General features: G+C 44.6%; 1 protein-coding gene across 4 annotated transcripts in view; it reads right to left on the reverse strand.

Moving 5' to 3' along the window:
* The window catches only part of PTPRE (protein tyrosine phosphatase receptor type E), a 557,332-nt gene that overhangs the window by 205,799 nt on the left and 327,688 nt on the right, over positions 1-23,845 (reverse strand). For 3 of the 4 annotated variants that reach the window (XM_029610013.1, XM_029610014.1, XM_029610012.1), the window contains one exon: positions 18,785-18,921. In XM_029610013.1, the coding sequence (XP_029465873.1) occupies positions 18,785-18,921 (137 nt within the window). The remainder of the gene's footprint in view (positions 1-18,784; positions 18,922-23,845) is intronic. The other variant, XM_029610015.1, reaches the window with a different exon arrangement.

A 23,845-nucleotide genomic window follows, 5' to 3' on the forward strand; every position in this document is an offset into this window, starting at 1 on the left:
CTTGCTGCTCCTTCTCTCAGCTTTTATTTTTAGGATAAGGAAGCTTGTGTGAATTTCTTGGCCAATTAACCTCTTCACACCGCATGAGGAAAAGTAAACTAGCTAGCTCTGTCATTTAGTAAAGAATCCTTGCTATCATGGTTTCACACCTCCAGATAAAAAAAAACTGATTTTCAGAACTCATTAGTATCCCACTGTGCAGGCAGGCAGGTCCTTTTACATCAAGTGGGAAAATGCCCCAGTTTGGGCTGACTGATTCCTGCGTTCTCTGGGGTCAGACACTGAACCACTAAAAACAAAAAAAAAAAAACCTTTGCTGCCTAGAGAAGAAGTGACATTAGAATTTCCTGGAAAGCCCAGCCCCCATCATAGCATCATTTGCTTGGCTGGTGGCCACAAGTCCAATTGTGCAAACTGGTGTTTCTGACTAAAATGCTTCAGCAGTTTGTGTGTATAGCAGATTTTTTCTTTTTGGGTGGGGTGATTGCTGTACTGACTTACACAGCGCAAAGACATAGCAAGCTGCTTTTGGATGCTGCAAGGGGATTGCATTAGCAAACTCCAGAAAGGAGATACAATCCCAGTAGAAATCTGCTCTGAACACAGCATCTGGGAGAATGATGCACACCTATTAAAGCTCCAGGTGTCGCTAGCTGATTTTTGGTTCATTAGATCTGAAAGTAAAACTGATTTGTCTTTTTGCTTCGGCAATTTTTTGATATATCTGCAGCGCTTCTGTAAAATTACTCTGCACTCAGAATTCACATATTCTAGCTGAAGCATCTGCTCTAGGCTCTATAGCAGCTATTCTCGACCTTTATAGTTCTGCGACCCTTTTAATACAATTCCCCACTATGTGGCGACCCCAACCGTAAAATTATTTTCGTTCATAGGCCTAAGTAACTACTGTACATACCGTATTTTCCGGCGTATAAGACAACCCCCCAACTTTTACAGTTAAAATATAGAGTTTGGCCGGTGCTGGGCAAAAGGGGCTTGCTTCGGCAAGCCCCTTTTGCCCAGCACCGGCCAATCGGGGAGCGAGGGAGCGCAGAATGAACTTTTTTACTGCATCCGGTGAGGGGAGGGAGTGACTCGAGGAGCGACAAAAAAACCCATATTTCCGATGGTCTCTTAGGCCAGTGGTCCCCAACCTTTTTTGCACCAGGGACCAGCTTCAAGCAAGACCATTTTTCCATGGCCCGGCAGGGCGGGGTGGGGGTGGGGCAGGGGCGGGGCTTTGGTCATATGGGGGCGGGATTATGGAGGGGGTTGGATTTTAGTGCACACTTATCATTTAATTATGACATTTATAATGTGAATGTGACTCAACTCACCATAGGTTCTCACATGCATGGCACACTGACCCATGATCGTCACGGGGCTAGATGTAAAAGTACAGTTTGCATCCACGGGAACCCCCCTGACCCACAATAATGGATGTAAAGCAGAATTATGACATTCCCCATACAACTCACCCTACAAAAAAGATATTCTGGTTCTGGTGTCATCTCAGTAACAGCAACTCAAACTCCTTCTACTTCCAGGCTCAATAGCCTTACTTATGAAAAGACAGCAGTTTACCACCAATGCATGTCCTCTTGAGAAAACACAACAAATAAGACTGATACAAACGCTTACATGCTGGTAAAATATCTCAGTAACAGACACAGAACCGACCTAACATACTCCCAGGATCTGTAGTAATGCACATAAACTAATCCGCACACAGTTACACCTGTATTATGGAATACACTCAAACAGGAGCAACCCTATCTATGAAAAGGCAACACTACAAATATTAAATCAGACCCTAAAAACCAATACACCTCTTATTAGGAAAACAGAACTAGCAAGCAGCTATAGATCCCCACACAGAAATAATTGTAAAACTATACTAATAAGCAGAATAAATGTTTCACAACAACTATGAACAGAATAACATCCAACAATTAAAAACTCATAAAAACTATTAAACATTCTCCAAACACCAATAAAATATTTTAAAAAAGCAGACATCACACAATTAAAATGGCAGTCAATCAAGAAAAATAAACTTTAAAAGCCACCTTTTACTTACCCCCTCCAGCAGCTCTCCTACTCCCCTTCCATGCAGGCCGTGGCACACACCAGAAGCAGCAGTAGAAGCTAAGCTCTATACTTATGGTCCTCTTCCTTAGTGCCCATGTCTCTCACACACAAACACCATACCAGTCATGCCCCCATGACCAGTTTCTGTCTCTCACACACCAATCATCTCCCAAACAGTCTTTGGCACACACACACACCAGTCACCTTCTTGAACAGTTTCTCTCATGCCATACACACACAGGCTTCCCACTCCCATGTTCTACTTACATATATGGGCTTCTCACTCTCATAATCACTTTCTCTGTCTCTCTCTCATGCACACACACACTCACCAGTCTCTCACTCCCATGCTTGTTCTCTCCACATGCACAGGCTTCTCATTCCCATAATCACTTTCTCTCTGTTACATACACACCAGTCTCTCTCATTTCCATGCTCACTCTCCACGTGCACAGGCTTCTCATTCCCTGAATCACATTCTCTCACATTCACACACATCAGTCTTTTTCTCTCACACACACCGTCACCTTACCAACCAGTCTCTCTCTCTCATGCATGCACACTCACCCAGGTTTTTCACTCCCATGCTTTCTTTCACACCCCCCCCCACACACACACACACAACACCAGGCTTCTTACGCCCATGCTTTCTCACATACCCAGACTTCTCACTTCCATGCTTTTTCTCTCTCACACTCACACACACACACACATCAGTCACCTCCCTGACTAATGTCTCACACTCTCACATACACATCAGTCATCTCCCTGAGCAGTCACTTTCATTGTCTCTCACATACGCACAAACATACACACACACATCAGCTCTCTGACCAGTTTCTCTCAATCACACACTGGCTGGCTGCTTCTCTCTCTTTCTCTCACTCACTTCCTCTCTCCCCCCCCCACCCCCCGAGCACAAATGGTAGCTGCAGCAGCCCCCGCAGGCCAAGAAAGAAGAATCCCATCGGCCGCGGGAGGCTCATGCTGCTGACTCCTTTCTCGATTACCGGCTGCTTCAATTGCTCAGGGGCCGATGCTGCAGCCGCTGCTACTTTATCACGCGGCATGGCGTATCACTTCCTGTTCCGGGTCACGGGGGGGGGGGGGGGCAGGTGCGGGAAGAAGAAAAGGCCAGCCGCGGGTGCCACAGCTTCTAGCACCGCTGCCATTCCCACTGGGCTTGAACGTGCTGATAGCCCGGTGGCAACGGCAGCGGGAGAGACCGCGAGCGTGCGACACACCTGCCGGTGCTTGGCGGCACTGCGGACCGGCAAAAAACCCCCAATGGCTCGGTCCCGGTCCGCGGACCAGTGGTTGGGGACCCCTGTCTTATGCGACCCCTAGCAAATTGTCATTCGACCCCCAAAGGGGTCGCGACCCACAGGTTGAGAACCACTGCTCTATAGCATGCTTTGGGTTCTTTTGTTGGAAAAGAGTAACTTAAATAAACAACGACATGACTTGACAAACAGAAACCCAAAGAGAAGAAAATGGCTCAAAACTAGCAAGTTGTGCCAGCACATATCACCCACATGAAAAGACATTACAAATAAAAAGTTCACATTCATGCTTCTCTAGGAATATTGTGTGCAAAATTCAATACAAACAACATGAAGAAGGCTGCTGCACTGGTGAAACAAGTCAAAAATTAAGGACAAGAATCAATCTTCATAGACAAAACATGAAACATTATAGATAAACACAGAATTACAGCTCAGTAGATAAACTTCTGAAAGGAAGATCAAACTTCAGGGGGAACGACTCAGGATCAACATCTAGAAATATTTCAGCATGGAGAGGGTGGTGAGTGCCTGGAATGCCCTCCCAGAAGAAGTGATGGGGACGAAAACAGTAAGTGAATTCAAAAGGGCATGGAACAAACACTGTGGATCTGTAGAGGCTCAAAGTTGGAAATAAAGAAAGGGATGCGCAGAGCAGCAGTTATTATCCTTAACAGAGGGCATGGGAATAACTTTCATGGAATGGCAGTTATTATTCTTAATAGGAAGCACAGAGTGTGAGCAACTTGCTGGGCAGACTGGAAGACCATTTGATCTTCAACTGCCATTATTACTATGTTGTATCAGTCAGAGAACCCTAAAATAGGGTAAGTAACACCATTAATGTTTTAAATGATTTGAAAGATGCTTAATGTTGCAAGCTTTATTACACAATGGCAAAGAACAGCAAAACTATTCAAAAAATTAATTTAAAAAAAAGTAAAAGGTGTCAAGGAGTTTACTCACCTGTCTCGGGTGCATGCGACTTATGCCCGCATAGATTATCTCCTACTGAGTGGCCAAGCTTTTTCGATGGTGGGCGACGCAGGTATAGAAGACATTATTATCTCAGATCACACCCCGATATGGGTGGATATCCAACTCGCAGCAACACACACGGGGCACCGGGCTTGGAGGTTCCCCTACTACTTAGCTGAGGACCCTAAATTCCAGAGTTATCTCTTAGATAAATGGTCGGACTATACTCGCCTAAATCAAGCGCATATGGATGATCCCTCCTTATTTTGGTACACGGCCAAGGCCGTCCTCCGGGGGGACATCATTTCCTATGTGGCACATAGACGGAGAACCATTAATGCACAGATTCTACACCTCACCGATCAGTTAAGACGGGTGAAGAATCAGCTCCTTCGTTGCAATACCGGTCCCCTTCGTGACCAATATTATTCTATACAATGTAAGTTAAATAGCGTCTTACACTCGCGAGCAAAACGGAGTATACTGTACTATCAATTCCAACTGTATAGGTACGGAAATAAGGCGGGTAAAATGATGTCTAATTTGATTCGGGTCTCTAAGGGGGCGCGATATGTGACGGGTTTGAAGAATGCGTCGGGCCAGGTCGAAAACCGCACTCAGACTATCTTACATTTATTTCGCGATTACTATACTCAGTTATATAGGGCGGGGGACTGGGATGAGGAAAAATGCTCCCGGTTTTGCAATGCTATCGACATACCGGAGCTCACGTTAGAGCAGAGAAGGACGCTTAATGCTCCAATCACTGCCCAGGAGATTAGGGGTGGTATTATGCATTCTAAGCGTCTGAAGGCTCCAGGACCTGACGGCTTCACGGCCAAATTTTATCGTTGTGTGCTTGACAAGGTCTGTGGCCCTATGCAGGCGCTTTTCATGGATTTAATTGAGAAAGGTGGCTACCCCCCGCGGATGAATATGGCCCATATTACACTGATTGCGAAGCCAGGGAGGGACCCCCAAAGGGTGGAGTCATATCGGCCGATTTCCTTGATCAATTATGATCAGAAGTTGTTGGCCAAGATTTTGGCTGACCGGTTGGCGGGCGTCCTCCCGGATTTGGTGGGAGAACATCAGGTGGGGTTTGTCCGGAAGCGCTATATCTTATCGAATGTTCGGAAAATACTTACGGCCCTTGACCTTGGTCAATGCTGGCAGACTCCATCCCTTACGATCAGTTTCGACGCGGAAAAGGCGTTTGACCGGGTGGAGTGGCCTTATCTGTTATATGTCCTCCGCCGTATGGGATTTGAGGGGTTCTTTCTCAGGGCGGTGCAAATGCTTTATACGGACCCTCAGGCCTCAATATTGGCTAATGGAGGATGTTCTGCTCCCTTCCCTATTTTGCGGGGAACGAGGCAGGGGTGCCCTCTCTCCCCCATGCTCTTTGTTTTGCAATTGGAGCCCCTTCTCTTGACTATACAGAGTACGCGGGGCATTCGTGGGGTTCGTCTTAACGATACTATCTTTAAATGTGTGGCATTTGCTGACGACTTATTGGTGTATTTAACGAACCCGCTGGCTTCTCTTCCTATTTTGTTGGAGGTCATGGGTAGCTTTGGTGACTTTTCGGGGCTTCAGATTAATTGGGGGAAGTCCAAGGCGCTTGCCGGCCCGGGGTCGGTACGCGAGAATTGGCCTGGTACGTTCCCCTTACAATGGGCCTCGCACACGCTACGATACTTGGGACTCAATTTAACGGCCAATCCGGCCCAAGTATATTCGGAGAATATTCCCCCGCTTCTTCAGCTGACGCAAGATTTGTTGCAACGCTGGGGGCCGTTGCCTTTGTCTCTCAATGGCAGAGTGCACCTCTTTAAAATGGTGATTCTACCTAAGTGGCTGTACATTTTACAGAATTTGCCAGTCTATCTTACACGCTCCGATAGGAGGGGGTTGGATAAGACCATGCGGCGTTTTCTTTGGAAGGGGGGCAAGGCTCGCCTGCCTCTAACGTGGCTGCAGAGACGCTGGGGGGATGGGGGATTGGGGGTTCCAGACATGCACCTTTATAATTTGGCTTGTAATGTGCGTCTCATACGCGATTGGCTGCTGGGGGAGGCGGTTTACACATCTGTGGAGGCGGATATGGCGAGCACACTCCCTATTGCCTTGTCGTGTGCTCTACAGTTGGAGAGGCGCAGTCTACCCTACCTGTTCACGAAATCAGTACTGGTTGTACCGCTTAGGCAAACCTGGGAGGCACTTACAAAAAAAATGCAGATACCCCGAGTCTGTGCGTATTTATTGTCCGTGTTGGGGAACCCTGATTTTACCCCGGGTACTCAGTCAAAGGCTTTCAGGAGGTGGCGCACACTGGGAGTAATTTATTTGGGACATTTATATCACACTGAAGGGCGTCGACTCACTTGGCCCGAACTCCGGGAATTATATGGCATGGATGGTAAAGATATTTTTTCCTATATGCAAATAGATCACTATCTCAAAGCTCTGCCGCCGGCTTTTCTGCAACAGCGGGTGTTTCAGAGGGTGGAGGAGCTGTTGCACCTTTCCCAGCGTAAAGCCCCTTCCCTCTCCACTTATTATAAATGTTTAACTGAGACTAGTAGGTCGGATTTCTTTGAAGCAATGGCAGCTCGCTGGAATGCAGACGGGGATATTTTGCTGACCGCCACAGTGTTACGGACTTGCTACCGGGGGATTTCCCAGATCACGAGCAATAGTGCTTATCGTGAATTGCTGTTTAAATTTTTGGGACGGGCGTATATTTCGCCACAGCGGGGGTATCAACAGCGTATTGCGGTTTCCGCATGCTGTCTCCGCTGTCCCGGTCACACGGGAACTTTGACCCATGTTTTTTGGTCTTGTCCTGAGGTTTTGCGGTTTTGGACACGTATTGCTCAATATCTGGCTGGTATGTTGGGGGTTTCCATTCCCGTAGCTCCATTGTGGCTGCTGTTTGGATATATCCCGGTGCTGCGGATCCGCGACCTGGGTACTCGCCTTTTTATCCAAAAGGCAAGCATGGTGGGGAAAAAAGTGATCCTTGGGCAATGGCGAGAGGTGGATCCACCCTCCTTTTGGGTGTGGAGAAACCTCTTGTTTAATATGATGCAAATGGAATCCTTCTCTTCTAGGGGACCTCCACAGCGGCGTGAGCGATTCTTAGCTATTTGGGAACCATATCTTCAATCGCTTCCACACAGGGCGAGGAGCCGCATTCTAAATGACTGACGTTTTCGAACTTGCTCTGATGGAGTTTTTTGTTCCACATCTACTGTTGGACATGGATTCGATCCGTGATGGTTTGGACTCTTATGAGAGACGTTCATTGGACAAAGATCGACGGCGCTGGGGGGGGGGGGGGGGTAGGAGTGGGGGTTTCAGGGTTGCGACTGTTATGGATGTTGTCAGTGTGGCTGGGGGCGGCAGCAGAACAAACCGCGCCCAGACAATTGTAATTTCTAATCTGTTGTTGAAATCTTTAATAAAAATGTTTAAACATAAAAAAGTAAAATTGGCACAATAGCACACACATATATTTATCAATTGCCCTGGTCAATCATTCCTCATTCACTCCGCTTCTAAACTCTCTGTAGTGTTATGCATTTATAACGCGTATAGATAGCGACAAAAAACTTTGTCAAAATATATACAGAGTGCTTGTAATGAAACAATGACACACTTGCAATAGAGCTGGACTTCAAGAAAGATAATTTGTGAATTGCAAATAAGTCACATGGAAGATACCTTCATTAAAAAAAAAAAAAAAGGGATATAGTTGAATCATAGTCAACACGAAAGGATACTTTGTAATTGTTTCAAAGGACTGTTGTTCCAATGACGCTTCTGTAATCTCTGTTCTACTTCTGCTATATCCTATTACTATGTTACTATATTAATGACCTCACTATCAGGGTACTTAAAAGGAATTTTAGGAGGACACAAGAATGGAAAATAGTTGGCATTAGGATGATCAAACACTTTGAAACAAACACAAAAGGATTGGCTTTCTTACTCATTATCAGATATTGGCACTTTCAACTGCAAAGTTTTAGACTCATCACCTCTGTCATTCCAAGCTTTAACTGAGCTGTAATAACAAATGCAGGTAGCCTAAGACCTATTGACTCTGTACTATTTAACCCTAGTGTAATCGCGCTGTTTCTGCAGGGACCGGATGAAAGGAGGTTAACTCTCGAAAGCTTGTCACATATCCATAAAGCTAGTCCAACAAAAAGGTATCAGCTACAACTTGTTTGTCGACCCTTAATGCCACATATCCAAGAGGACTAACATGGCAGCCACAGTTCTTTCCTTCAGTTCGCTGAAAGCTTGAGCACAACATTGCTTATATATAGTGATGGATTTAGGGCTTTGTCATCCCTACCTCCACCCCTAGTAAGGTGGGACAAAAGGGAGTAGGTCTAAGGCACAGCGCCATGGTGAAGTCTGTGACAAAAATGTTATAATTCTGAAGTGCATTGACAAACTTTTCCATCTTTTATATTCTACTGCATGTGTCTGTATAATTTGTTTTCCTTTTATTTGGTGAGAAAAAGGAATCTCAAGTATCAGCACAGGGAGGAGATCTCAGGGATGGGGAGAGGAGAAGGAGAAGGTGAGAAGACCAGGAATAGGATGAGAAGGCAGTAAATCACTCAGTCAACCTGCTTCCCCGCCCCCAGATTTTTGCCAACCTAAGCACAGGCTACTGACAAATCCAGGCCTGCTAATATATATATATATATATATATATATATATATATATATATATATATAACTTGACAGTAATGCATAGCAACACTGTGCTCAAGCCTTAAGCAAATTGAGAGGAGCAAAAGACAATGAAGAAGGAAATCAAATGGTCAGGTACAGAACACTACACCCCAGAGCAAAATGAAAACAACAGAAAGGCAATAACTTTCATGTCTAAAAGCAAAAAAGAAAAACTTGGTTTGTGGGTGTTGCCTAGACCTGGATCTATTTGACCTGCACGGCTTTTTAATTTGTCAGTGAAAAAAATGGGTTTGGATAACTCAAGTCTATGGAAGATGTGCTACATTCAAACAGGGCAGGGCAAGAAGGGCAACTGCCCCTGGCACCCCATCACTTTTCTGAGTCAGACTGCGAATCTGCACGTGAAAGGGAGGGAGGGAGGGAGGAGTGCCAAAAACAACCCTTGCCCAGGGCACTATTTTATCCAGCATCCTAATTTAGGTTCCCATGTATTCAAGCAGGAATAGTCATGCAATGGATAAAGGAGGCGCTATCCTCAAATTGTACCTTAAAGGGATTTTATTTTTCAGAAAACAATTGAAAATGTGCGAAAAACAAGCCGTTCAACATTCAACTGTGAAACTAACAACTTTCTAAAAACTGCAACTTCATGCACAAAAATTGCTCCAGCTGTACAGCTTCCCAAAGCTGGAGAAGGAGAAAAATGCAATAGCCTGATCACACACAGCAGACTTTTTAAAGTGAAGTAACATACAGACCTTTTTCAACGGAAAGGAAGTTTGAGAACTAGGGGGCATGACAGGAAGCTCCAAGGGAGCAGACTCGGGAACAACATCAGAAAATATTTTTTTTCACAGAAACGGAGGTAGATATCTGGAATGCCCTCCCACTGGAGATGGTGGAGAATTTGAAACATAGTAATGATGGCAGAAAAGGACCAAATGGTCCATTCAGTCTGCCCAGCATGATTCTTATGGCAATATTTGCCATGCCATGCAGGTTACCCCGAGATTTCTCTTGAGGGTAGTCCATGCAGTTACTCCTAATCCTTATGATGAAGGTAGCAATATTTACAATCAAAACCAAGCAACTATCAAACCCATACAAAATTACTGCTAGAAACATTTTTACTGGGTGAGGAGCCTTCCAGAAAATTCTGGCAATGCAGTCTTGCTTTTCTTTTGGACTTGGCTGTAGGAGCAGTCCTGAGCTTTTCCCTTATGTCTACATATCAGTACCCCAGACTGTAAAAGTTGGGGCCATGGAAGAACTCCACTAATAAAGTATATTACTCTATTTCAGCAAGATTTATTCACTGGTGCAGTGATCATAAATAGGCACTGGAACATATTACTAACCCCCTAGCATCTCTCAAGCTTCACCAGCACAAGGCTTCAGCAGATACTACTAACCTACTAGGCACCTACTCAAGCTTTACCCACACAAGGCCCGGGACAAACACAGAGAATTCCTAGGATAGGAAACAAACACTTGTAACCTGCACAGAGCAGCAGTTACAACCCTAAACAGAAGGAATGGTGGTAACCTGCATGGAGTGGCAGTTACAACCCTAAACAGAAGGAATGGTGGTAACCTGCACGGAGCGGCAGTTAGAACCCTAAACAGAAGGAATGGTGGTAACTTGCAAGGAATGGCAGTTACAACCCTAAACAGAAGGAATGGTGGTAACTTGCATGGAGTGGCAGTTACAACCCTAAACAGAAGGAATGGTGGTAACCTGCACAGAGCAGCAGTTACATCCCTAACAGAAGGAATGGTGGTAACCTGCATGGAGTGGCAGTTACAACCCTAAACAGAAGGAATGCTGGTAACCTGCACAGAGCAGCAGTTACATCCCTAACAGAAGGAATGGTGGTAACCTGCATGGAGTGGCAGTTACAACCCTAAACAGAAGGAATGCTGGTAACCAGCACAGAGCAGCAGTTACATCCCTAACAGAAGGAATGGTGGTAACCTGCATGGAGTGGCAGTTACAACCCTAAACAGAAGGAATGCTGGTAATCTGCACAGAGCAGCAGTTACATCCCTAACAGAAGGAATGGTGGTAACCTGCATGGAGTGGCAGTTACAACCCTAAACAGAAGGAATGGTGGTAACCTGCATGGAACGGCAGTTACATCCCTAAATACTTTGCTGGGTGGAGCGGATGGGTCATTTGTGTCTTTTTCTGCCACTATAACTGAAAGGTACTGTATGTTGTAGTCTCATCTAGAAACAGTAAGGGATAATGTCCAGTCCTACACAATGATATGTGGCAGAAAAACCTATTAGGTGGCTTTATTATACAAGAAGAACTGGGTTTGCACACGTTCCCTTTTAAATTGTTCTAATTATGTCTTCTAGTATCGCTTCACAAAAGCGTTGTTCTAGCACTCAAGGAAAACATGAAATGGAGGCAGTCTAACACCTCTTTGCCTTGATTGAGTAATTTTTCTTATTTCACAAAAGCAGGTCCTGAAAACAGGAAGAGACAGGGCCCCATGCTCTCTGTTTTTGCCCTCAGCCATCCCTACTGGGGAGCTGTTTTCTGCATTCATCACTTTTACATCACACAATAGAAAAAGAACAATGGTCAAAGCAGCTGTCCTTCAAAATGGCTAGAATGTTCCATCTAACAACTTTTGGTTGTCATTCAGACTTCATCTCTGAAAACAAACTAGATGAGAGGTGGGCAAGCCGCAGCCTGCAGGCCACTTCCAGCCCATGGAATCATTTGGTCGGATCTGCCCCCCTTTCCACTCACCTGGCCTAGTCAATGTGGCCTTGAACCAAAAGGCTTGCTCATCCCTAAACTGGATAAGCTCTGTTGGCAAATATACTAATCCACGTCTTCATTTAGTTATTTATTATTATTATTTATTATTTAGCATTTTTCTATACCGACCTTCATGGTTAAATACCATATCAGATCGGTTTACATCGAATGGGGATAGAGAACTTGTAACAAACGGTGCAGCAATTTATAATCAGAAGGAGAGCAAAGTTACATTAAACAAGGACTATAAACTTGGAGGCTTTACAGCTGAGAAATAAATAAAAGGCCCGAGTAGGGCAATAACTTAAACACAAGAAGTCATAATGAGCTGGGCTCGGGCAGGTTAGATTATTAGCGGAGGTACTAGGATAAGAGGTAACTCGAGGAGTAGCATGGTTCCATAGCTCGTGAACAGGTTGATTGTCTATTGTGTGTCCGTAGGATCCGGGAAGGCTTGTCGGAACAGCCAAGTCTTAAGTTTTTTCTTGAATGTTAGTAGGCATGGTTCCAACCATTCCAGATGTTTGGACCTGCTATAGAAAAAGCTCGGACCCTGGTCGAGACGAGGCGAGTGGCTTTGGTTGGAGGGGCTTGTAGCGCTCCTTTGTGGATTTCTCTAATCGGTCTGTTGGAAGTATGGAGTTTGAGAGGGATTTCAAGGTCAAGGTGAAGATGGTTATGGATGGACTTGTGTATCAGGGTGAGAGATTTGTGAAGGACTCTGTGGCAGACTGGTAACCAGTGTAGGTTTCGGAGAGTGGGAGTAATATGTTCTCTCCGGTTGGTGTTGGTTAAAATTCTGGCCGCGGCAATTTGTATCATCTGTAGTTGAATGTTATTGGGCTGATTGTCTCATGTTTCGAAAAAATATGTTTCTGCAGGGCTGAACCTATTTAGACAATTTGGGGGGGAAGTCATTTATCAAAGTCATTTATGCGCACAAATCCCAGTCTTATGTACGGAAACGTCTGTTCTAAGATTGACTCGGGCTCAGTGCACGTAACAGTATGTGCGTAACCCAGTTTCACGCACACTGAGGCGAGGTATTCCAGGGGCGGATTTGGCACTTAGTATAAGCATAAGTGTACACACGTAAGTTATTTTATTTATTTTTATTTAAAATATTTCGTACCCACCCTCCAAAGTTCCTTCTGAAGAGGAAGTGTGACTTTAGGAGTGAATGTGTGCATCTTCTCTGAGTATTTTTAAAGCGTGCTAATGTGCACAAATTTGCTTTGAAAATACTTGGTAAAATCTGCATGTGCTTTACCTCGGTGCAGGCTGTTTAAAACTCACCCTCTCCATCTTTATACATAGAATTCAACAGCTGCAGACAGACAGCCATTTTAAATATACAAACTATATTCACAGTGCAGACATAAAAATAATAATTATAGAACTCACATCTGCCCTGTACCTAAAGGAAACCACCTTGAATGCCTACTCCATCCTTAACTAAGAGTTTAGCTCAACTAGTACTGACAACCTAATCTCATGTCCTAGACACTAACAGAATGGGAACCTACTATAGGTTTGCTAATTTAATGATACTGAGCTTCAACAGCACTAAAACAGAAGTCCAAAAAATGAGAAATGTGTTAATTACCAAAGGCAGATTCCCAACACTCCTGTAAGTTTACCTCACTGACAGGCCGATACAGTAAAGTTCGCGGGAGTGTCCTGTGCGCGCGATTCAGTAAACCAAAACATTTAAATTAGGGCCGGCGGTAAAAAGAGGCGCTAGGGACGCGCTAGTGTCCCTAGCGCCTCTTTTTGGACAGAAACGGTGGCTGTCAGTGGGTTTGACAGCCGACGCTCAATTTTGCAGGCGTCTGTTCTCGAGCCCGCTGACAGCCACGGGTTCAGAAACCGGCCACCGGCAAAATTGAGCGTCCAGTTTTCAACCCGCGAGCCGTGGGCTGATTTATTTTTTATTTTTTTTAATTTTTTACTTTTTTTTTTTTAACTTTTGGGACCTCCGACTTAATATCACTTTTCTGTGCACTTCCCCGGCGCCGGCAGAAATTAACGCCTACCTTTGGGTAGGCACTAATTTCTTAAAGTAAAATGTGCGGCTTGGCTGCACATTTTACTTACTGTATCGTCCGGGAATGACTAATAGGGCCATCAACATGCATTTGCATGTTGCAAGCGCTATTAGTCTCAGGGGGTTTGGACATGCGTTTTCGACGCGCTATTACCGTTTACTGAATAAGGGTTAAAGCTAGCGCGTTGAAAACGCGTGTCCAAATGCTGGCTTGTGAGAAAGGTTTTACTTATTCTTTATTTATCTGAAAGGATTTTTATACCGCTTAGTCAGGGAATTCAAAGCCCCTTGGCTTGAGGACTTTTTGACATTCCACATGAGCAATATGTAGCAGCAGGAGAATTGCCATATCCCACCCTGTCTTTAACTAGCCATCATTCTCTTGTATTTCTACTGTCCCTATCTCATTCAGGTATAGCCTGCTATGATCCTGTAGGGTGCGACAGAAATAAAAATTACATGTCAAGTGGTTTAAGAAGATATAATGTCCTGTCCTCCTTTCCCACTGAAAGGAAGAGAAGATCAGAGTAGATTCTGATGGGAGATAAGGGCCAGTAGGCACACTCATTCTGCTTGATTATTCCATTTACACAGTTCCAGCTAAGGACATATCCCACTTGTTAATCTTCACCTCCTGCAGGATATTTCATTTGTTGTTCTAAAAATCCACCTTTCTGTACTGTTGTCAACTGGCTCCAGATTTTCAGGACAGGTTGATCCAGTCCTGGTTTTACTCCATTGCATGCTGGGACTTATTCTGATTTCCCTATTGTATTCCCTAAGAAAAGCAAGACTATAAGTACCCGCATGCAGGGAAATAAAGCTAGGACTGGATCAACCTGTCCTGAAAATCTGGAGCTAGTTGGCAACCTTATCTTCCTGGCCTTAAATTAAGACTGGCCAAAGAGATGTACAAAGGGTAAACACCCAAATAACAGAGAAAACACATACAAAAGGTCATGAACATTTCATATAATATCCCACCCTGGATATAATTATCTACCAGCAAATGCCCCACATGTTCCCCAACCCAACACACCAATCCCCCCATGCAAAGCCCCAACAGAACCATAACAGGTCCCTACTCTAAAACCTCAGAATCCATCTACAGCAAAGAGCCATATGTTCAATATTTTCCCTCAGAAAAACAGATTTTGCTCCAATCTGATTTCCACCAGGAGTCTTTTTCACAGTGACAGGGCCAATGTAGAAAATTCCCTTTCTCTTACCCATACTTCCAAGCTTCCATAGATGTAGGCACACATAGTAACGCCTCTTCCAGTGGCAACAACATCAGAGCCTTCTAGGGATTCAGTGAATCACCAGTCCTAGGATTCCGAACTGGCTGATTTTCTGCCGATCTGGCCAAGCAGCTGCTAGTAGAAATTTAAAAAACAGTACCGGATAGCACAGCTCAACAGAAAGGAAATCCAGCATGTAGCCAAAGCAGGTGCGTGCACTCTAGCAGGCCTTGCCACCCACACCCCACACCCCCCCCTCCTCCTGTAACCAAGGAAATCCATGCGAGGGTTGGGACACTGAAAGGCCTGCCAGAGGGCACACACTGGCTCTGAACCCATGCTGGATTTTTTTTTCTATTGCTGCTGCTAATGCAGCCCTAAAATGTGAGGGGGAAGAACCTGGAAGGGACTGATGCCAGTTTGAAATTTCAAGTAAACTCATGTTAAGCTGCTGATCAGAAATTAGGCTATCTTTATCAACTGGTATGAAACGTTGAATGTTGTCTGCATAATAATAACCAAGTAGACCCAAGGCATGGATTAAACTGCCCAATGACTGTAAAAAAACAAATATTCAGTAGCAGGAGAGACAGTTATGAGCATTGTAACATTCCACAAAACAGATTTAGTGGAATCATCACAACTGACTTCACAGATACTGCGAAGGATCTACTGTACAGAAATGAGGCAATCCAACTCAGAATCTGACCACCTGGCCCCCATCTGCCCCCATCTCTCAAAGATGAGGGAGTGATCTACCAGATCAAATGTGCAAGAGAGGCCCAACGAGATCCAAAGTATCTATGCCCACCTGTCTATATGACACAAAATATCATCCTGCACTGATAAAACAGTTTCAAGGCTTGTCCCTTCAGTCTTGCCTCTTTAGACCTATACCATTCTAGGCAGATGATCACACATTAATCTAACATTAAGGAGCCTCCCTATGTCCTTCACACAACCACTCCTCCAGATATATGTGCTAAGCATCCACCACCGCTGCTAGCAGGCTCCTCCAGGCATCCAACACCCTATCTGTAGAGAAGTATTTCCTTGTATTTTCTTTGAGTCTCCTCCCTCCAACTTCATATCATGCTCCCTTGTCCTTGAATTTATTTTTCTATGAAAAATTGCCCTATCCTGTACTTTATTGATCTACTAAATATTTAATTGTTTCTGTAATATCTCCCCTTTCTCTTTTTTCCAAAGCGAGAACAATTTTGAGTATCTTCGTATTTTCTGTGAATAGTTTGTGTTGCAGGCCCTGTATTATTTTAGTACGGTCTCCAGAAATGAACTCAGTACTCAAGATGGGGTCTCACTAGCAACCTCCAGAAGGGCAATATCACCTCCTTTTTCTTGCTGAAGAAAGCAGCAGACCGTTATATAACTTACGGGCCGATACAGTAAAAACCACGGGAGAGCCGGCACTCCGAGGAGAGCACAAGCTCTCCCGACGCGCACCCAGGCCACTCTCCTGGGCGCGCGATCGAGTATTTAAATGAGGGCCGCGGTAAAAGGAGGTGCTAGGGACACTAGCGCGTCCCTAGCGCCTCCTTTTTGACAGAAGCGGCGGCTGTCAGCGGGTTTGACAGCCGACGCTCAATTTTACTGGCGTCGGTTCTCGAATCCGCTGACAGCCACGGGTTCGGAAAACGGACGCCAGCTAAATTGAGTGTCCGTCTTCCAACCCGTGGGCAGATTAAAAATTTTTTTTTTAATTTTTTTAAAATTTTGGGGCCTCCGACTTAATATCGCTATAATATTAAGTCAGAGGATGTACAGAAAAGCATTTTTTTCTGCTTTTCTGTACACTTTCCCTGTGCCGGCCGAAATTAACTTCTGCCTTTGGGCAGGCGTTACTTTCTGTATCGCGCAGTAATAACTAATAGGCTCATCAACATGCATTTGCATGTTGCGGGCGCTATTAGTTTCGGGGGGGGGGGGGGGGGGGGGGTTGGCCGCACGTATAAAGGGAAAATAGCACGTCGAAAACACACAGCCAAACCGGGGCTAAAGGTGTGCTCGGCTGAGCATACCATACTGAATCGGCCCGTTACTATGTTATATACACCTTTAAAAATTTTCAGGGGCACCTTATATCTCATCCTTGTTCCCTGCCATCTTAAGGTGATCTAAATTGTGATGACAAACTTATAAAGGCAGATAATTTGATTCTCAAATTGAGTACCACAATTTTTGGTATATTTGTGCCCATGAATAATTTTGTGAATATTGATTTAATTCAGACAGAACATTTCATGCCTTTTTTATATTGAATATTATGAATATTTGTATGAATTCAGAGATTTTCATGTTCGTGAATCTGCTAAGAAAACATTAGTAGGGTAGAAGAAAAGAGGAAAGTTAGAACATAAGAACATGCCATACTGGGTCCGACCAAGGGTCCATTAAGCCCAGCACCCTGTTTCCAGCAGTGGCCAATCCAATTCACAAGTACTTGGCAAGTACCCAGACATTAAATAGATCCCATGCTACTAATGTTGGCAACAAGCAATGGCTATTAGCTGTTGATTAATAGCAGTTTATTGACTTCTCCTCTTATAAACAGCTTTGTGTATGTGAACTGCTGTTTTAAAATATGTCCATCCCTGACAGCAAATGAAAGCTAATCCCAGTGCTTTCTTTTTCTCACTACAGCAGGAATGGTGCAAGCATATTTGATGCCCTAGGCAAACCTTCGGTCATTCACCCCCAGTCCCCCAACTTAACTACTGGCGGCAGTGGCTCTGGCACAGCTCTCCCTTCTTTGACGGTACTGGCTTTGAAACAGCATCTCATCAGATCTCACACTGGCAGGATTTTGCCGCCCCCCCAAAAAATCTTAGCATTCTAGGTAGCCACCTAGTTTGCCTAATGGAAGCACTGGCCCTGCTCTACAGTGTGCAATTGCAGCGATGAGAATCAGGCAGCAAGAAACAGGATACATTTGTCAGTCTTAATAGAGACAGAAAATAATAAGCAGGACCCTGCTACGTTGTATTTTTTGTACATATACATTATATGCAAGACTGTACTTGATCTGTGCCTGGCAAGGTATATTGTTATACCAAAAACAGCAATAAGAAGAACTTTACAAGATGACGTGAAGGAGTAGCCTAGTGATTAGAGCAGCAAGCTGAGAATCAGGAAAGCCAATATTCAAATCTCACTGCCACTCCTTGTGACCTTGGGCAAGTCACTTCACTCTTCACTACCTCGGCCCCTTTGATTATAAACCCTTCTTGGGGATAGTGCATTACCTAAAGTACCTGAATGTAATCCACTTTGAAGTGCTGGAAAGCAGAATATAAATTAAAAAAAAAACTGACCACAAAATAAATGTGCCAAGTTCAGACATTCCTAATCTGTGAATCCACAACTCTAAACTTGCCCTTCAGTTTATAAACTGTAAAGAACAGGGCACACTCTGGCACCAAGGAGGGGATAGCTCTGTTTTTGAGAATTTATGTAAAACCCAAAGCCAAAGGTTATTTTTACAGTTTACCTGATACACCCAACCCTGTGCTGATTCAATAGAGAATAGGAGACCTAGCAATTCTCAAAATCAGTAACTGGAGATTTTTTTTACTTTCTTTCTTCTCTCTGCCAAGAACAAAAGTAAAATGTAAAAAGTCGACGGACTTACGTTATACTCTTCACGAAACAGTTTGCCATCATCAGCCGATCTTATCCTGACCTCTTCCTCCAAGTTCTCCAGTGGAATAGGAAAGTACTTTTTTGGACCTGTAGGAGACCTGCTGAGTAGCATAACCCTCTGCTGCTCTGTCAAACCAGACAGGAGAAATATTACACCCTGAGTCAATATGAGGACATTTACTCAATTCAAATATAGAGCTACACGGGCAGCACTAGACTATTACATGAGACAACTCTGTCTCTGTTTTTTAAATTTCTCACCATAGCATCCTTATACAGCAAACTGACAGAAGAAAATCTGTTTAGCAGAAAGCATGCAATATATTCTGATTTTCTTCTGTCATTATATGCCACACAATTTTACAAATATATGAATCATACACAATTCACCCATGAATAATACAATAACAACTAAGAAGTTCATACTCAGCCATTGGCTAGCTAGGAACGTTATCTGGATAAACTTATCTGGAAAACTTAGCCAGGTTATTCAGCTATATTAGCCAGATAAGTTTATCCAGCTAACTTTAAATTTGCTCTTCAACTATCCGAAAGCTATCCAGCTTTGTTAGCTCTATCCCAGAAGGTCCCCACTCCATGCCCGAGCTAGCCAAATAACACATTAACTGGCAATCTGGGGGCCAGTCATCCTGCCATTCATCCAACTAAGTATGAACTTAGTCAGACAAAAGCATTGAATATCAGCCTCTAGAAGTGGAAACGCAGGTGCATTAGTAGCTGGATCTGTCTGGCAGGCCATGCAAGGGACCTTGGAGCCTAGTTGCTAGGCAACAGCCAAGCCAGTATAGGGAGTATTTAAATTATTACAAAGATGGATGCTGGGTGTTAACGAAGTGGACAATCTTGTATTCTCATTTGCCTAAGAAAGTGAAATGCAAGTGAGGAAACTGTTATGTTAATTTACATTATATTTCTATACCACCTTCCTTGGATAACAATCCAACCTAAAGTAGTTTACAAAACATGAAATTAATACAATTTATAACTGTCCTGAATAAGGAGGGGAATCTCATAATCAGTCATGCTCTGTGGCTGGCAACTCGTACATGTTTTTTGTAGTGTGAATAGGAATAACTGGGCAAACTGGATGAGCCACTGGTCTTTTCCTGCCATCTCCTGCTGTGTAACCATGTTACAAAATGCAAAATGTGCCTGAGGAGTAATGGAAGTGTGTTCAGCTGAAAATGTCGAATGTTTCAAATAAATGCTAAGGGCAATGTTGATTTATGAAGTTTGATAAAACTACTGTACCTGCATGAAAAGTGATTTATCTGGATATAGAGCAGAACCAGGTGAGGAGAATTGAGTTAACAATTGTTTGAAATTAAGAAAGTATGAGGCAACAGAAAAAAGGATCAAAGGATAAAAACAATTGGTAGTCAGATGTGCCATAAAAAATCCATATAGCAGTGTGCTGGCATTTGTTAATAAAAATTCTACAAAAGGTATTCTCACCAGTGGCAGCAGCAATATTTGCACCGAATGCACACTACGGATCAGGTCGGCAAAAATGTTGCTTCAGAAACCATAACTGCCTTCCAGCAGCTGCAGCACTGGCACAGACTGATTTACTGATAGCTGTTCTCATTTACAGGAATACCCGCCTTTAAGAACAATGGGCATTGCCAACAGATTTGGTAGTACAACTAGTCTGTTGTGCGCTGGAGTTGGACCCTTGGGCCGAAATGGGGTTGACGCTACCCGTAGGAGGGATCCTACGTGTCCCCACCGTCGGCAGGCAGAGAGGGCTGAAGGACGGAGGCCGGCTGGCGCTTCACCAATACCAGCCCTTGTTCCCCGTGGGTTGAGCCTTTGGGTGCCGGGGCCAGCTGGATTTAGGTGGCCTCAGTCAGTGGTCGTCGATGGGTGGATCGAGGTCAGCCCAAAGGCAGCAACTGGTGTAGGTATCAGTCTGTACTGGATGTGGCAGAGTCCCGGGCGCCAATAGGAACACAATCTGACAGAAGGTGCCCGAGCAAGAGCAGGCCGAAGCCTGAATGAACTATGTCCAGGACAAAGACTGAAGAGGCATATTTAAGCAAGCTGGGTTCTAGGCTGGCGGCAGTCTGGAAGCAGTGGCAAGCAAGGCTGAGGTGTAGACAAGGAGAGAGTCAAAGGATGGTCAGACAAAGCAGAAGTCCAGGGCTGGAGAGAAGCAACGGCGTGGTCAAGCAATGCAGAGGTCCGGGGCGGGAGAGAGGCAACGGCATCGTCAGGCAATGCAGGGTGAAACCAGGTTAGCAATCTGAAGGAGAGATGAAGGAACAGGAACACCGGAACAAGGAAACAGGAACGAAGGCAATCAGGATCGGGAACCAGGAACTGAAGAAGCAACGAGTACTCAACTAGCAAGGGGACCTGTTGCAAAGGCAATTTGAGAGAGCGAAGCCCGGCATTATATACCGGATCTTAGTCAACGTCATCATCCAGGGCCGCGGCCAGGTTTCTGCCACGGGCCCTATTAAAGGATCAGCTGTGTGCGCGCGCGCGCACACCTAGGGAGGGGCGCGGTGCTGGTCAGAATGGCGTCTCTCCGTGGGCTATGCGGAGAGGCCCCGACGCGGAACATCAGGAACTGTAGCAGAGCCGGAGGCCCCAGGGGCAGCGCGAGGACGGAGCCAGCGGCCCACAGCCGCCAGAGATGAGGGACCAGGTACTGGATCACTTTGAAAGAGGTGAGGGGGCTGAGCCGCGGGTCTGCTGCAGCCGAAACAGCCTGGTGGCAGATATGATACACTGACATCTTTTCCACATTCGAGCTGCAATGGTTTCGCGGAAATTCTTACAAAATGTACTGGATCATTCTCAGTCCTGCCTCAGCTGAAACTTCCACATAGATTATGGAAACTCTGATACATGAAGCTTCAGTTAAAAAATAGCATTTGCCTTTCAATGTGTTACAATGGGCTAGTAGCTTTTTTTGTTATATTTAATTACAATGTTAGATGTACAGCTGTTTCCAACAACCTTAGGACAGTGTAAATAACTTATGGGTAGGGCCACACTATGAGACCGTCATGTCACATTTTGCACCTCCTGGTAGCACTATTGCCATAGACGTATTAGATCTTCATTTATCCATTCACAAAGTGTAATGACCAAACTGTGAGCAATGAGACTACTGTACACTAATGTTCTCTACCACATCTTTTCATGACTAAAACATTGTACTGCAAAAGCGGAATGCCCCAAAGAAGCACAATATTATAATCATGCTTTAGAAAAGGAAGTGCTACTTATTTCACTGTTTAAAACAACATCTATTTAGTAGTAATACCTTTGCAGTAGGTCTCTATCTGGAAAGACAAAGCTGAGCGCCTATATGTGCCCTTGCCTTCTCATCATGCTGTATATCTGAAATTGCAGGTCATTATCTTTTCCTAGTAAATCGATTAAGAGACGACACTGAAATCAACTGACAGAGCACACATTTTGAAAAATTATTTACGCACACTTTCACAGTTGTTTGTTGTGTCATCTGAACCTAGGGCCGATGCTAGCATTTTTGCTGCCCTGTGAGAACAATTACTGTACTGCCCCCCTCCTCACTGTTTTTTGTTTTTGTTTTTTTTAACACAGAATACCCACACCTCAATTAAACATGCAGAACACAGACTCACCCTCACCAAACTCAGAGACTATAAATCAGGGGTCAGCAACCTATGGCTCGGGAGCCAGATATGGCTCTTTTGATGGCTGCATCTGGCTCGCAGACAAATCTTTAATAAAAAAGTAAAAATCTAACAAAACCCCCCACCCTCCTGACGCCCCCCAAGACCTCCAAAATTAATTTACTACAACCCCCACCCTCCTGACCCCCCCAAGACCTGCCAAAAGTCCCTGGTGGTCCAGCGGGGGTCCAGGAGCGGTCCGGGAGTGATCTCCTGGACTTGGGATGTCGGCTGCCATTAGTCAAAATGGCGCCGACGGCCCTTTGCCCTCACTATGTCACTGGGGTCGACCAATGGCGGCGGTAGCCCCTGTGACATAGTAAGGGCAAAGGGCCGTCGGCTACCAGTAATCAAAATGGCGTCGACGGCCCTTTGTCCTTACTATGTCACAGGGGCTACCGCTGCCATTGGTCAACTCCAGTGACATAGTGAGGGCAAAGGGCCGTCGGCGCCATTTTGACTACTGGCAGCCGACAGCCCAAGTCCAGGAGATCGCTCCCGGATCCCCGCTGGACCACCAGGGACTTTTGGCAGGTCTTGGGGGGGTCAGGAGGGTGGGGGTTGTAGTAAATTAATTTTGAAGGTCTTGGGGGGCATCAGGAGGGTGGGGGGTTTTGTTAGATTTTTACTTTTTTTTTAAGATTTGTCTGCAAGCCCTGGACCCCCGCTGGATCACCAGGGACTTTTGGCAGGTCTTGGGGGAGGGGTTAGGAGGATGGGGGGTTGTAGTAAATTAATTTGGCAGGTCTTGGGGGCGTCAGGAGAGTAGGGGGTTGTAGTAAATTAATTTGGTAGGTTTTGGGGGAGTCAGGAGGGTGGGGGGTTGTAGTTAGTATGGATCTCATGGAATTACATTTTAAAATATGTGGCGTTCATGGCTCTCTCAGCCAAAAAGGTTCCCGACCCCTGCTATAAATGATAAATTCAGAGACTATAAACTATAAACAGAAACTGAACTGGAAAGCGGAAACCACAACAAGCCACACTCTGTATGCAATGCAGCAATGGAGAAACAGAAACATCACCAGTCTTAAATAAATCATTCATCAAAGAATAAAATAGAGGAATATAAATCATATTAGTAAAACCATAATTATAAAAAGAATATTTCCAATGTTTGGGAAATTTTTAAAATTTTGTATGAGCTCCATAACATGCAACTTTTGTCTCATTCATATTCATTGTGGATATCCTGAAAACCCAATTAGCTGATGGGCCCCCAGGGCAGGGTTGGGGACCACTGATCTAAGGAACAGAATAACGTCCAATAATTAAGAGCTCATACAAAATTTAAAAAATTTCCCAAACAATAAATTAGACATCAATAAGTAAAACTAATAAGGATGGAAAATTCTCCG

This window comes from Rhinatrema bivittatum, chromosome 7, assembly GCF_901001135.1.
Source record: "Rhinatrema bivittatum chromosome 7, aRhiBiv1.1, whole genome shotgun sequence".
NCBI classification, from domain to species: Eukaryota; Metazoa; Chordata; class Amphibia; order Gymnophiona; family Rhinatrematidae; genus Rhinatrema; species Rhinatrema bivittatum.